Source organism: Hippoglossus stenolepis, chromosome 9 (assembly GCF_022539355.2).
Source record: "Hippoglossus stenolepis isolate QCI-W04-F060 chromosome 9, HSTE1.2, whole genome shotgun sequence".
NCBI lineage: Eukaryota > Metazoa > Chordata > Actinopteri > Pleuronectiformes > Pleuronectidae > Hippoglossus > Hippoglossus stenolepis.
The window spans coordinates 26761994-26778615 of NC_061491.1; the positions used below are offsets into that span (position 1 = coordinate 26761994).

At 45.2% G+C, this 16622-nt stretch overlaps 1 protein-coding gene across 1 annotated transcript in view; it reads right to left on the reverse strand.

Annotated features, from left to right (window-relative positions):
* antxr2a (ANTXR cell adhesion molecule 2a) overlaps positions 1-16622 on the reverse strand; it is a 66526-nt gene that overhangs the window by 21929 nt on the left and 27975 nt on the right. Inside the window, exons 13-16 of the mRNA XM_035166726.2 lie at positions 14814-14864; positions 14057-14146; positions 11973-12140; positions 11671-11751 (exon numbers count right to left, since the gene is read on the reverse strand). Coding sequence (XP_035022617.1) covers positions 11671-11751; positions 11973-12140; positions 14057-14146; positions 14814-14864 — 390 coding nt within the window. The remainder of the gene's footprint in view (positions 1-11670; positions 11752-11972; positions 12141-14056; positions 14147-14813; positions 14865-16622) is intronic.

Genomic DNA, 16622 nt, shown 5'->3' on the forward strand with positions numbered 1-16622 from the left:
ATGGGGGGGGGGGCCTTAAGAAATATCACATTTTTTTATATTTTCAATCATGATGACACCAGAAAACTGAAGCTTTAATATCCACTAGCTTGTAATAATGCACGACTGTCTGGTCGAACACAGAAACGTCACAAATCAGCTGCAGCCGGAGTGAAGAAGAGATCTCTGCTGTACCATCGTCCTCAAACTGGTTTCCTGTCAGTTTTTAAGTCTTTTACTGGTTTTTAAAGCACTTGTTTCTTGCAGCAGCAAACACACGTCTCACATGCTCCCAGTGTATGAACCAGTAACGGCTCCTCAGGTCAGTTTGCTGAAGGTGAAGCAGGTTTTTAGCTTCTATGCTCCAAAGCTGCCGGAGCACCGAGGACCTGAGAGCAGCCGGACGTGTTGAAACCTTTAAACACAAACTTAAAACCTCTTCATTTTGCCTGGTTTGTTGTTTATAGACGTCTTAATTTATGATCATTTGAAATATCTGGCTATAAATATGCAAGGTGTACCTAATAAAGTGAACAGACATGCTGGGAGTGGACAAGAGCTGAGTGAGAGAAATTTAGGTTTATTTATGTCATATTTACTTCACACTACGAGACACAAACCAATCAATGTTGATAAATGTTCAAGTTATTGATGTGATACTGAAATCACACGTTCATAACAGATCTGAATAAACTGCGACGGTTCTTTAGAGCTGACATCGACGTTTAAAAAGTGAGTGACCTGTCGGAGCTCCACCGTCAACCAGCTTCAGAGGATCAACAGGACACGAGAGACGAGACGGAGAGGAGGAGGTGTGTGTGTGTGTCGGTGTGTGTGTGTGTGTGTGTGTGTGTGTGTGTGTGTGTGTGCGTGCACAGACTCGGGCCTGCAAACCGACCAATAGAACCACATTAGTGACACTTCACCGCTCTGTTCATAATAGAGACGAGGGGCTCAGAGGGTGAGACGTTCGGGTCCACGAGGCCAATTAGTTTATTTTCTGAGCAAAACAAATCATAAATAAAATTTGCTTTAAAGCTCCGAACGAAGGCGAAACGTGTCCGTGTCTGTGGAAAGAAGTAAAGATATTCTAGTTGAGGAGAAAAGTGGAAACAACGTTCAAACTGGAGGATGAAACAAGTAAGAAAGCTGCTGTTGTTATGTTCCGTACATACAAAGCACATATTTACATGTTTATTCATAACGTACGTCTCTTATCAAACATTTCAGAGCGGATCACATTACACGCAGCTCCATGCGAGGGCCCTTCACTACATATTAGCCGGCGCCGTCACACCGTTACATTTATGTATACAAAATACGAGCGGCCTAATTGAATATTCACTGTGAACATATTCCCTGCATAACACGACTCCCCGCTTCCATCACTTTAAAAATTCAAATCAATGGGAGGAGAGGAGGGGAACATTAGAATACATTACTGCATGTATGTGTGATCCTCCTCCTCCTCCTCCTCCTTCTCCTCTATATGTCTGTCAAGAGGTGAGGAGGAGGAGGAGGAGGAGGAGGAGGGCAAAGTGCACGCGACATCGCCGGCCTCGGCAAAGCTGACGTTAACAATAATGTAATTTAATTAAAGCCAAGATCCCAGCGGTCCTCTCCAAACGACGGGGGCTTTTGATTTTAATAGGTGATGAAGAAAATGGCTCGGCGCACGGGCGGACACCGCCACCGACCAGTCTGAGGGACTCTGAGATTTAAAAAAAAAAGGAAAACGGCACAGGCGGGACATCAGTTCAGATCGTATCAGGCGGCGGTGCAGGGGGGTGCAGGGGGGTGCAGGGGGTGGGTGGGTGCAGGTACCAGCCCCGGCCACCCAAATACAACAACACCGATCAGCTAATGGAGAGGAAGAGGGAAGGACCCTGAACGCACCACGGGCCCGGACGGTCCCGGGAAAAACAACAAGGCTGGAAAATACAAAAATACTCGTGCGGCACAAAGCTGCGTCCAAAGTGGATTTCTGCCCCCGAACAAGATTTAAAAGACGAGAGGATGAGGAACAACAAGAGCTAATCCGAAACCGATCGAGAGCGGAGATCAGAGTCAGAATCTTTACATGCTGGTAAATGACATTAAATCTGGACGGATATTAAAATCTCACACAGACAGATTGTTTTCGCTTTGTTTTCAGGCGACGTGTTGCCGGAGAAACGGTTTTGTTTTGTTTTTGTTGTTGTTGGAAAATCTTTCACTAAAGTAACATAAATGAAGAAGAATTAGAGTTTTCATATGTTTCTATTTATTGACTCAAACACGTAAAAATGTGTGCATATGAAAGTGTGTATTCAAAGTATAAAAACACTAATGAGCCTTTAGAGTCAGAGAAGAGTCTCAAACATGTTTTTAATGCTCCTGACCTCAAACAACAAGTCTTAAGAATCAAATTTATACATATTATTATGGAAAAATATTTGTAACAAGAGTTGTTTTTAACTGAAAACAACCTTCGACGACTCAAATCCAAGAATCAGATTCAGAGAAATTTGTGAAGAACATGAAGGGATTTGTTTCCCGACGTCTCTCTAATCATTTTCTCATTAATTCTCTCCATTTCCCACATTAGGCTTAGTTTTCACTTTACTCCTCCAACCAGCCGCCACCAACAACAATTATAACACACACACACACACACAGACACACACACAGACACACACACACACAGGGTTCCCTCATTGGTAATCCTGTTACCAGCCAGGTCCCAGCCTGGACTTGCCGTACAGGGCCGTGCATGAGGAGGAGGGGGGAGGAGGGTGGGTGGGGGGGGGGGATTAACATGGTGGTCATTATCGAATTTACAACCAGTCATACAGACATCTGCCCTACTTTTCCTCTGTTAATGTAAAAAGAACTAATCTGGTTAAGAGAGCACGGGCGCGGCCCGTAAATCGGCGGCGCCTTCGCCATAGTTAAAGCTGTCACTTCTCTTGTGGGGGTTGCGGGCTGAATGGAGCTGTCAGCCGGCTACTTGTTAGGGCTAACAAGGCCGTCCACTGATAGGACTAATGAGGCCCAGGGCTCGCCGCTACCCTGCACAGCAGCCCACCGCCGCCGCCGCCACCACCACCGCTGATGCTGCTGCTGCTGCAGCGCTCTGTGCTGTGCAGCGTCTTAAGAGCTCCAACGTGCACAGATCTACATGGATTATTATGAAAAGACAGAAAAAATAGAGCACCTTTCCTTTTATTAGGAATTATCATCTAAATCTGTTGAATCGAGAAACAAGAAGCCGTCAAGATACCAACACTGGATGTTTTTATGTCTTTACTTGTAATAGAGTAGTAATATAATCTGAAAGAGAGTTTGGATAGTTGGGTTTTGTTCAGGAGAGTTCATTTTTATATTAAATTCTCTTCTACATTCAGGAAGAAGAAAATACACAAATACGCGTGAGACAAAAATATTAAATATAAATAAGATGAGAAACATAAATGACTGAAGCAAACATCTGATCTACTAGAAAAACAAAATTCCTTCAGCACTTTGCACCTTTATATGCAATAAATCATACTTTTTGAATCACGTGCTTTCCCGGTTTCTTTGGTTCTGTCCGATATCACATGAGCAAGAATCTCCACTGTTTTTATTTTAGATAATTTTCTTTTAATTTTATAGAAATTGCTATTATTTTCACATCTCTAAAGCAAAGTCACGGAAGAAAAGATCTATAAAATGTCTAAATATGAGAGGCTTTATTAAATGTATTAAACTTTAACTACAAAACTCACAGGAATCAATGGATTCTATGTTATCACACGAGATTTGCTCGAAAAAATACAAGAACTGGGCAGCGACGGCCACGAGGAACCAAAACTTCAAAAGGTTAAACTGCAAAATGATTTCTAAAGAAAGGAAATGTCTTAGAACCCGGAGATAAACTAAGTGTAAGACTTCCCCTGTGGCCAGAGAGTAAAGATGAAGTTCACCCAGATCTCACACATCTTATTTCCTCCTCGAGCCGAACCCACACGACGCTGCTCCTCCCTCAGCGAAAAACAAAACACCCACCGACTTAATTCCTCCGTTTTCACACAGAGGTAAATTAGACGCCGGGTTAAATGTCAAGCATGAGAATGTTTTTTTCTTACTCCACTCATTTCATCTCTTCTCCCAATGCTTCATTATTTGTGACGCCCTGGTTTAATTCCAATTACCCCTGTTAATTAGGAAATCTCATGCTCTCTGATCTAGAGCTTCATTTCAACCTAATGTCATTTGCCAGGTTGTTTACTTCCGATTAAAAGCCCTTTTATTGTGAAATTAGGTGTTACATTTGTTTCGCTGAGGTATTTATCCGTGTGATGGTAAATATCCCGTCTGATGTCAACACGTCGACGTCCCCTCGCATGCATTAGCCCGTGTTTATTCTACATTAGCGCTGCTGTCAACTCTTTCTTTGGGCATATATTAGTACCACATTAGCATATTGTCTCATCAGACGTTTAGGTACCAAATTATTCTGTCCACCGGCTGTGGAGGGAGCCGAACGTGGGCCTTCCGCCACGCCGCACACCTTCGAGACCGCGACATCTTCGCAGGCATTTTTTAATCCTAACGCCGAACAAATGCAGTTTGACGGCTTGTATTAGTTTCAAGAAAAGATGTTCTCACCATATTCAGCGTGGCATTGTAAAAGACAAAGGCAGGAACAGAAAGGGAAGCGTGAAAGGATGAGTGTGTGTGTGTGTGCATCTGTTTACATTTGTTTTTTCCTTTTTCTTCAAAACGATGCCGAGCAAATGTTTGCTCTGCTTTACATCTGAAGATGAGGCGACAAAAAGATGCAAAGCAGGAAGCTGCCGAATACATCTTTTCTATGTTCGATTCCGTATAAGACTGAACAAGCAGTCTGTCGTCGTGCACGGAGTAAATTCCTCCATATCGTTTTCTCCTCACTACAAATGAGCCTTTAAAGGTTTTTCACCTCTTGCAGGATGTGAACTGGGTCATTGTGTTTTTATCTCGGCCTGCTTCAGTTCCTGTGAGGCGGCCGTCTCCTCTCCTGGACCGCGGCCATGTGACCAGCCTGCCCAGAACATACCGATACACCAGTTCACTGCTGATCCTATGGCGTGGCTACTGTCCAATATTTAAATCTGTATTTAAATCTGTATTTAAATCTGATTTACTGGTGCAGTGAGTCGGGTCGATCTAATCTACTGTTGGTAATATTTCCTTTGGTCGTCCGATCTCTTTCTATTTCGACGACGCAATTTAAAGAGCACATATCATATTCTCGGTGCTTTTATTTTGGAAAAACAGGATGAGCTAAACAACAATATAAAACAAGATCACAGTAAATTAGAAGAGGAACCTAAAACTAAATCATTCTAATCAACAAGTATGACAATAAAATAAGGTCATGGTCTTAATTTGTAATGGCAAAATAAATTAGGATCTGTTGGTGATGTTACGACAGACGACACCATGTTCTATCTCTATTTATGATAATTAATGGTTAAACCTTAAAAGCAACTCTGAACAACCAGTAAGGTTAATATCTAAAGTTGGATGATCAAATTTAAATGAATGGAAAGTAGGAAATCTAAAATCCTGCTTGGTTGACAGTCATCTGTAAAAATGGAAACCGCTCCACAAAAGACTCCATTTCCCACAATCCTCTCTCTCAGTTCTCATAACAAAGACGTGTGTTTTGATCATGGCTGTGGAAGACTATAAACATATTGGAAATATAATTTTTTTTCCCGCCACATTAAATCGTTCGCTCCTCGACCGTCTGCTGTCGAGAGAAACTTTCACTGGGAGAACATTTTCCCACAAAACGTGACCCAGTGGCTCACGATGTAAAAATGCAGTGTAGAGGCCAGAGGGAAGCTGCCAGCACTCGGAGTCATGCTCATTGTTTACCGTCATTATTCTCCCTTCGCCGGCTGAATGACTACTGATGACTTACTGATGTTAGAACCCTACACGAGGCTCCTTCAGTGAAACACTGACAGTTAAAGAGCAAACACCTACGTCCAGCTCCCAGTCTAATGCTTCACTTGGCTCCGGTTCCAAGCAAACAATCACCTCGCAGCCTCCTAATTGAGCCCAGAGAAACCGGCGGCCGCTGCCGAGGAGGAGGGAGAAAATAGACCCGACATGTATTTCTGTGACCTCCGAGGACAGCTCTGCCATGCCATGCCGTGCCGTGCCGTGCCAGGCTACGGCAAGCAGACTGTCACCTATACCCTCGGTGGCCCTCGGCTTATGCCAGCCTCGTCCTCGTTATTTATTTTTCCGCCTTACATCCGTCCTTCTCTCTCTCTCCCTCTCCCTCCCTCTCTCTCGCTGCTCCCTCCGTCTGACGGGACTCCTCCAGAGCAGGTCCGTGGAGTCCCTCTGCTCACAGTCACTTAATTAAACGCTCCCACAGCTCAGGCTACGACGTGACCGACGGCTGTTAAATTAAGATGCTGTCACAGCCGGGGCACGGAGCGCTGGCAGGGTGAAGGAAAGATAAAAACAGCTGAGGGAAGAGGAGAGGAGGAAGGAGGAAGGAGGGAGGCAGAGAGGTGGGAGGCTGGTTCTACGTCCACTTGTGCTTTACTGCCTCCCGTTTGTTTCTGTGAAAAAAAAAACTCCAAATCCTCTCAGATGTTCCCGACTCCTGATGCGAAATGTCTTCTTATCCTTCCTTCCTCCAAGGAGCTTCTATTTCTGTCTGCCTTTGTTTGTTTGCTTGCAGGAAAAAAACTGCAAAAGCTGTTTTAAAAAAGATTTTGCAGAGGGGTGAGGAATGACCGAAGGAAGAAGCCCTTCAATTTTTGGTGCAGATCCAGATGAGGGGGCAGATCCAGGAATTAATTTTTCACCTTCTTTAAGGGGTGTAATAGTTTGTCAACATTTTTATTGATTGCTCAGAGAATATTTCATGGATCCTGAAAAATATATATATATCTATATTTAGGGGACTAATATTATGTGCAGATCCAAATAAAAATCTTGATCGAGTGAATTTAAATGAGACTGTTGGGACTTGGCGGACATATCCTGATTCCCTTCTGTATCTATTATATAAACATTTTATTGTACAATTCTAAAATAATGGAAAATCCCTCTCACAAACATCTGGAATCTAAATCAATGTCTTCACGTTGATTGAATTTCCCCCGTAAGAAAGTCCAATGGAATGAAATTCAAAACAAAGAAAATTATTCTAAAAAGAGATAAATATGTTTCTTTACTTATAATAATAATGCCAATGACGCCAAATATGGCAGCGACATGTAGGATGACAGAAATCAGAGCAACAAAGAAAAATACGTTTTTTCTTTTCAGATGAGGACGATATTTGAGATTTTGACGATAAGACGAAGAAGAAGAAGAAGGTTCTGTTTCTCGATTTGTCTGTTTCTGATCTAAATCAGCAAAAATCGCCTCGTTGGAGCTTTTAATTTAAAATTTCAAGATCTGATCTGCACAAAAAACCCAGATAAAAATGTCTTTTCTGAGCTCCACAATGTCGAGGCCCATCAGATAATAGCATTAACCTCCGCACACACCAGCTCACTCAGCCCACACGTCCCCCTGGCGAGGAGCAGGCGAGCGTGAGGAGAACAAATGGAAATCCAACTGGAAATCCAACCGGACTCACAGGAACTCAAACGCCCGCTCTCCGTTCCTGGCTCGCTCGCTCGCCCGCCCGCCCGCCCGCGTGTCTTTCTCCGTGGCACTCGGAGGGTTTAATGTACAGTGATGCATCATTCATCGCGCACCTTGTTGGGACATTTTGCGGACAGCTGCTTTCAGAAAACAATACCTGGAGTGTGAAGGTGGGGGTGGCGAACGGTAAAAAAAACAAAACAGAAAGCACACCACCGCCTCTTCAAAAAGAGCCGAGTGAGCATCAGAATAAGGCCACCCCCCCCCCTCTCTGCCACCTTCCTCTACCTGCTGTCCCCAGTCGATCCCCGGCAAAACTTGGCGGCAGATGTTGCTGTGCTAAGTTGGCTCTGAAGTGCCTCCCCGGCTCCCCGGTCTCACCGACAACACAGTCAAACCACATTAGATCTCTTTATTTGTGCCCGGGGCAAGTTCGGCACTGCAGCTGTGTCCACCCCCGCTCTACCTTTGGTGTTGAAGGCCCTCAGGCGCTAAATGTGAGACCACAAAAAAAAAAAGAAAAAGAAAGACAGAAAAAAACTGTTTCACTCTCATTTTCTGTCTCTCTCTTCTGCATCTGCTGACAATCCAGCAGTCTGGCTGCGGGCGGCGGCGCTGAGGGAGGGAGGGGTCAGCGAAGGAGGCCGCTGAGCGAAGGGAAGGAGGGCGAGGACGGAAGGAGGAGGAGAGCGGCGAGGTGGCGTGGACACCCGGCTCCCCGAGCTGAACAGATGTCTGCGGCAACCTGCTTCCTTACACCTGTACAAGTCCCCGTAACCTCCGCGGAAGCAGCCCGCAGGAAAATTCATGACCCTGGAGATTTCCTGTCCGCCATCAAAGACCGCTGCCCTGCCCCCCCCCGTCCCCTCCTTCCTCCCTTTCCTTCTCCTCCTCATCATCCCCTGCCTCGTCTCCATGTCCCTGCTGTGCCATCTACAACCAAACCTGCCACCAGACACATTTTAATCAAGCCACGTTTACTTGTAAACACCAAAATCACAACCAGGTTCCAGACCCTGCACACGAAATATATACATACCACAGTCGGCCAAAGTTTCTATATTGAAATAACTCCACTATAGTGGCTAATTATAGAGCTAATTATTTACGTAAACATTTCTATAATTTTTTTTGACATAAATAACTAATTAAAACCAAACTTACACATATCAGTGGGATAATAAACTGCAAAACAACCTAAAATTATGGAAATCAATATATTTGACGTGTACTTTGTCTTTTAATTTTAGTCAATGTCCCAGCTATTAACATGGAGGAGGCTAGGTCTATTGCTGATATTGCAGCCAGCCACAAGGGGGCGATCAAGAGTAGGGTTTCCATTTTAAGGAGCAGTTATTTCATCCATCTTTTACAGAGTCTATGGTTAAAATCCAGCTTTATCAAAAATTTAAAAACATCTCAACTCATTTAAAAATAAAGTTTGATTCCACGGCAGCTCGGTGAAAGCGTCCGTGGCCTCGTGTCTGATTCCCTCCCGCGTCTGATACGTGATCACAGACGTGAAAGTGGCGTTTGGCTCGGCGATCGGCATGTGAATGAAGCGAGCCAGCTGTGCCAGGGACTCCGCTGGCAGCCCGTCCTCTCCCAGCCTAAGTGCTTTGACACAACTGGTTTACCCACCAGCGGGTTTCGCTCGCACGTCTCTCCTCCTTCAGAACAGTTTGCTCGGAGCGACCTCATGTGTGGCGACATCTATCATCTCTCGCACTGTGGGATCGGCCGCTTTCCGACGTTTCTGCCTTTTTTCTGCTCGAAACTCCGACAGTTGGACGAAAGGTCGGGCGAGGGGGAATTGTTGTCAACAAAGGGGCGTCTGCCAATGAGCACACTGCGTGAGAATCAGCAAGTTTGGTCATCTCATAAAATATTAAACCCTGGAGTCATCGTGATGCCTCATAAAACAACCAGGCACCGGGAAGTTATCATCATGGCAGAGAAACAGACTCACATCATACATGAGTCATTCTTACTCTGACAGGGAGAAGTCATGAAGTCGTTCTAAAGGATACGTCAACATTACACACACACACACACACACACACACACACACACACACACACACACACACACACACACACACACACACACACACACACACACACACACACACACACACACACACACACACACACACACACACACACACACACACACACTTCCAGAGCGGCTGTATGTGAGAACGCTTGCTCCAGATGTTTTCTGAAACTCTTCCTGCCGATCACTCAGTAAAATGCCCGCGATGGAAGCGACACTGAAAGACGCTCGTCTGACTTCTTGATAAGAACTAATCTGGACTAATCTGGTTAAAAATACAAGTTCAGGAATACACGTTGACGTCCATGTTCCTTATAGCAGCGAACGTTATTCCCCTTGAGACATTTGCAGTCGTGACATCATTCTCTGAACCATTCAAAACTCTGATGGTTCCACTTCTCTTCCTCTGAAGTTTATACATTAAACATCTGTACAGATGTGTCACTTGTTCCCGTTTGCCTGCAGAGCCTCTGCATTATTTTACAGGAAAACGTTCGGAGGAGTCAATTGTTTTCACTCGAGCTTTTAAATTAAATTAGATTTTGAGTTGGCCTCATGCTGATGTGGTTGTAAAAACAGCTGTGTGTTGCATTAATGTGGGATGAAGGGGGATTCCTGACTCCAATCTTTGACATTCCTTTTGAGATGAAGCAACAGCAGCTCATACCGTGTCCAGAGCAGATGTTGTGGTTTGTTGGTTTGACCGTTTCCTTGTAAAAAAACCCCCAAAAAAACACTCTGACATGGCGGTTTGTGAGGAGCGTGCTCTCCTGACCGCCGGCCCGGTGTCAGGTTTCAGTGAGTGTCGGTTGCTAGCATCAGTACAGTTCCTCTTCCCCCGAGGAAGGGCTGAGTAAAGTCCAGCGTTTGACCGTATTAGGTCTCGTCCGCGTCGCGCCTCCTCCTGTGAGTCGCTGCAGCTGCGGCTCGATTAGGAAACAGCAGCACAATGACAGAGTTGTGCCAGCAGCCTCCTCTGCCGAGGCCCAGTACACAGATCACTGGAACAACACAGCTGTAGTGCAACACGGCAATAAAGTAATGAGTCACTGTGGCGACTCAAAAGATTTGCAATGATAAAAACACAGCGGTTTTCATGGAGGTTACAGGAGCATTTGAAAGACCAGAGTGTCTCATCGTAAACCATTTGAATGTCCCAGGAGTGGAGAGGAATATCTACTGGGGAGCAAAGGTGACAGTAGAAAGATGTAGACATGAAGGACTCACTCTGAGCAGATGGAAAACAAAAAGACGACTGGGATTGAACTGCTGACCCTCTGGTTAGTGGACGACCCGCTCTAACTCCTGAGGCGCAGCCGCCATGTTCACACCAGCGGACGTTTATAGACAACATCACATTTGTATTCTCATATTTCTGTTCTTTTTCCTATTCTTTGCCTTCAAATCTGTATTTTTAACTTATGAAAACATAATCACGAATACTTTTTTCTATTTCTGCCAATAGATTCCCTTTAATATTCCATGGACTGTATTTATATGGCAATTTTCTAGCGTTAGCGACCACAAAAAGTACTTTACATACACTCAAGTCTCATTTAAATCACTATCACTCATACGTCCACACACCGATGCTTCAGGGGCCACCACCGACATCCTGATTAGTGAACAACCCGCTCTACCTCCTGAGCCACAGCCGCCTTTAAAGATGATACACACTCGTCCTCTAATCGTCAGAAAAGACAACAACTTCTGACTGATGAAGGATATTTACTCTTTACATCCTCAAATACAATAAACAGCTCCACTGACCACGGATGAAACTATGACTCACTCCCTTCAGGCGAGAGGTTTGAACAACAAAAAACCCAACGCAACACTGAAACGATCATTTACTGGATCCCACACACACACACACACACACACTGAGGTATTACACATCGTGGCTTATTTATAATTCTTCCTCATGTGTATGATCTGTGCTTTTGAGTGTCGAGTTGTAGATTTTGAGAAGTTTGGTCATTGCAGGTTCTTAGTTTAGTGTCTTACCTTCTCTGCCGAGCTGGGACGCATGAGGGAGACTCGGTCGTACTGCCGCCCCAACAACGCCCAGAAAGCATCGAGACGACCCTGATCAAACAGAAAACATGGGACTGCATGTAAATCACAAGATCCCATTACGTGCAAAACAATGTGTTGAAGGGAAAAACTATCTAACCAACCATTAACGCTCAAAAACCTACAAATAGTGACTGAAACATGATTTATCAAATAGCGAAAACCACAAGGAAGAAAATGGAAAGTAGTATTTAGTCGTTTTTTTGTGTCAGGTTGGTCGCGGGAGTATTTACCTTGATGGGAGTGTACCACTTATTCTCTGCGTGGTAGGTGGGAGCCGGCTTCGGGGGGGGACGTTTCACAATTGGCTCCTCTACGTAATCTGGTAAGGACACGATGGCGTTCTTGGCTTTCTCCAGCCGGGCCCCCTCCTCCGTCGAGCCCTTTTCACCCCAACGCACCTGGACAGCGAAACCAAGAGAGTCAGTAACACAAATATCAACCCAGCACCGAAATGATCCCAGTTCAGACGATTTCAATAACAGACCATGTATTCAAACCCCTTCACTCAGGGTTACTGTTATAGATTTGTAATATCAGAGCTGGATATAAGCTGTGGAGGAGATTTTCTGACTGTAGCCCCTGATTTAAGATTAGTCACAACATCCGTGATGATTATACCAAAGTATTTGAACAACTTCCATCACTGCAGTGTAAATCCATAAGAAAATAAAAAACACCTGAAAAACCTGTTGTTTCCTTTGTTAACAAGCTCATCTACATACTGTATTATTTGTTATAGAGTGTGTGTGAGTGTGTGTGTCTGTGTGTGAATGCAGGTTTGTGTGTTAGCTAAGCTGTCCTGCCTTTTAATTGAATTCATCACATCTGTTGCAGGGAGGAGATAAAAAAAGATCCAGCATCTCATGAACGGGGAGAGGTGATTAATTAGCGACACAGTTTTCAAGCTGTAGGTTAAGCCGTGACAATATAGAACAGCTTTTCAGAATCATCTCTGCGATACGTCCCTGGCCGGCCGCATCATCAAGAGGAGAGAGGGCTGCGATGAATAAAAGATATGTTGTCACCTCAGCCCGTTAAATACACGTTTGACATATTGGCAGCGGGCAAAGTGACGTCGAAAACGTGGATGCAGGAGAAAAAAAGGACGTCTCTCTACAGGCGCCTTGTTCTCCGAGCGCGAGGGCGAATCCTCAGAAGTCAGGAGACAGACCTGTCGGTGGGAATCAACCTGCTACGGGAAGAAGAGAGAGGAGGGAGTGTCGGGTTCGCATCTCGCCCGACACTCGTGGGGATAGAATCAAGCGGTAGGAGCTCCCCGAGGATGCCGGGAAATCCCTGCAATGCCACCAACTTCCTCGAGGCTGGAAAGCGGTAGGGGTAGCGAGCGGGAGGGAGGAGGGGAGGGAGGACGGCTTTCAAACCTGGATTCCCCGTGGACGGAGCAGGCGGATAACAAAGGCCCTGCCAAGGTTTTTGGGGGGAGGTGGGGAGGGGAGAGGTGGATATGTCAAGTTGACAGCAGCACTCAATCCTTCATCCCCACGATGACTTGATCCAATCAGGCCCCGGACGGCCAAGGACGAGATGGCAGGGCCTGTCACGTCGGAGGCATCAGTGGACTGACGAGGAACGGCGGCACGGGTGGACAGCGTCAGTCCCACCTCCCGCCGCCTGTGTGTCTCCGCTAACTTCTAGAAAAACCCTGAACGTCAGCAGGTTTCTCTTGAACATGATGCAGGTTTACTGGAGAACAGCTGTCACACGAGTCACTTCCTGCCCGTCCGGGGACTGGATCGGATATTTGTAGGATGCCAGATTTTTATGTCACATAAATAGAAAAGATTGAATAACAACACATTGTGAAATTTGCTCCTCAGACCATTTCACATGTGGGCAGAGACATTAATCTGTTATGTTTGATTCATGTGTCAAACAGAACAGAAGAGACATGATTTTGTGATGGAAATGTATCAAGAATTACCTCTCAGGGGTTTTATGCCTCCATCAGACACAAAAGTTTTAGTCTACACACATTGAAGTCATCGTGACCTTTGACCTTGACATCTAAGCAGTTAAAAATTTGAACACAGGCCTGAGATATCATGCTCAAAAGGCCAAAAACATGTTTTGTGAGGCAAAAGTGACCTTGACCTTTGACCTTCGACCACCCAAATCTAATCAGTTCATCTTTAAGTCGAAACTGAATGTTTGTACCATGATTGAAGAAACTTCCTTAAGCCGTTCTTGAATTATCACGTTCACAATATCATTCCTCCGGCCAGTGCAGTTAACCCGAAGCCTCATGTTTTGAAAACCAAACACAGAAGAAGAAGAATGATATCAAGTCTCTGACCTCCATGCGTTTGATTCCTCCAGCTCCTCTTCCTCCGTAGTAGGAGGCGTCGACAGTCGGCCACTGCGACTTGGGCAGCGGCTCCGGCTCCTGAGAAAAAGACGTGGAGGGAGATTCAGAGACTCGTTAAAAATCCGAACAGACGCAAACTTCCTCTACCATCATATAAACATCATCATTTATCAAACCTGCAACGCTGACAAGAGGAAGACGGAGCAGGAATGTGCTTGTATTGTTCTTTTCTTTCAGCTCCATTTATATTTTGAATCCATTTCCTTCCGATTGTAAAGATCATTTCCGTAATTTTGTCAAGAAGGAAGTGAGACTAAAATAATGTGATATCTTTATTTTTAATCAATACTTATATGAGGGGCAAACTAGAGATCAAAAGAGATTTGTTAAAACGATGACAAATGGGTTGTTGGACATAAAAAGGTCATAAAAACAATTAATTAACTAAATTTCTCAGAGTAATAACATCAACAGTTTTCAAAATATAGCTCAACATTTTGAGAAATAAACTTTTTGTCTTGAGTCAGAGGAAAAGATCTCAACCACTCATCATATAAAGATAAAATCAATCTCATCTTCTTATTTTGAAAAGAAAGCCATTAGGCCTAATTATGCAGATGCAGAAATGTTCCTGTAATTTTCTGCTTTGGTTTAATAAAGAACAGTATCTGAGCTGTGGCTTTGCTTGATGACTTTCCTATATTTTAATTCTAGTATTTAGAGACAACACCACATTAATACTCACAGGTGGCGGAGGACGGGAAGGTGGAGGAGGTGGCGGCGGGTCTTTGATGACCTGGATAAACACAAAAAGCAAAAGAGCGTCAGCACAAAGTCCACGGAGGGACGAGTGCAAACACACAAACACACACACACACACACACACACACGCTCAAACCGTGTGTCAGGCCGAGCACAGACGGGGCTGACGGAGGTGATTCGTGACAGGTGACTGAGACAAACAGAGACGTCCCTGAGCTCGCTGCACGGCAGAGAGACGCCGCCGCCGCTGCCAGGCTGCTCTGTGTACGCAGCACCACCACCCCGCTGACTACTGATTACAAGGGTTCGGCTTGTAAACCAACATCAGGGGCCCCCCCGTGCAAAATAAAGAAAAGCTGAAAATCAACTTGTTGACAGGGGAGTCTTTGGGGCGATCGCTGTCGCCCGTTTACCTCTTAATTAATTGGACGGGGTTCAGTGCTCCCGAGCAATACCCCCCAATCATAAAGTCCTAAGGAGTTAATTAGCTCCAACGAGATACGGAGGAGGAGGCTCGGGCTCGGCTCGGCTCCAAGCTCCGTCTGGGTGGAAGATGAGTGGCGGCAAACACACAACGACACACACACACACACACACACACACAGAAGACCGACACACTTCACCCGCAGCAGAGTGACCGGCCCGGCGGCATTGTTCATGACAACACTGGGTGACATGGCACCTGAGGAGCAGGTTGTCCACAATGTGATTCCCCTCAAGGACAAGATGCCTCCACGAGGTTTTTCAGATGTGCATCGCGAAGCAAAGGAGCGGCCCGACACTGGCATTTGTCAGGTGTCAGTCAGACGCCTCACATTCCCCACGTCCAACTTTTTACTGCAGGTTTGCTGAAGACGCCACTCGGGCCTCGTGTGTGAGACGGATCACGCCGGGGAGTTTATTCTCTGGCATTTTGAGGTTTCAGGGGTTGTAAGTCATCCTCTGGTAAAAAGTCCGTGGCTTTAGCTCCCGAAACACAGAGGTCGTCTTATATTTCTGAAAATCCTTTGATACGAGAGGCCCTGGAAGCAGTTTACAGGTTATACGTGGTGTCTTCTTTCATATTCTAGACTAAAATTCAATTTGAGTATTTTAAGACTGAGGATTAAACCTGTTCCCGTTAGGTGGTTTTGCAAGGTTCTGTCGGTTGACAGCGTGAAAACTTATCAATCACAATCAGAGGAAGTAGAGACAGCATTAAACAACAGAGGAAGAGAAAGAAGAGGAAGCAGCCGCAGTCTTCACCTCCGACGATATGTTTGAACGCTCGCTTTTTCTATTTTCTATTTCTATTTCTAATGCTTTATCCACATTCAAAATGCAGAGTCAACGAGCCAGGGATCGAACCAACAACCCTCTCTACCTCCTGAGCCACAGCCGCCACAGTGCTGCTCCTGAAGTTGGTGATACCATAAAGGTAATACCATAAAGATGTTACCGTGGCAACCAAATGAACCCGTTCCATTCAAACGGAAAGACTACTACTCGCCCAACTAACAAAACGCCGATGTCAGACGCCGTCTACAAACCAATCAGAGTCAAGTACAGGTAGACTCCGCCCACGTAGGTGATGACGACAGGACTCACGTATGTCAGACAAAACACTTTAGTCCTTAAATTACAATGTGAAACCAAAACAAACCAGATCAGATGAAACTATGGGACAAACAGACGAAGCCTCAGACTCTGAGGAGAGGAAACGTCCTGAACGAGCGTGAACATGAGACGAGGCGAGGAAGGAGCCGAGCTTCCTCTTCTCTCCTCCGCACAGATTGTGGTGTCAGATAAAACC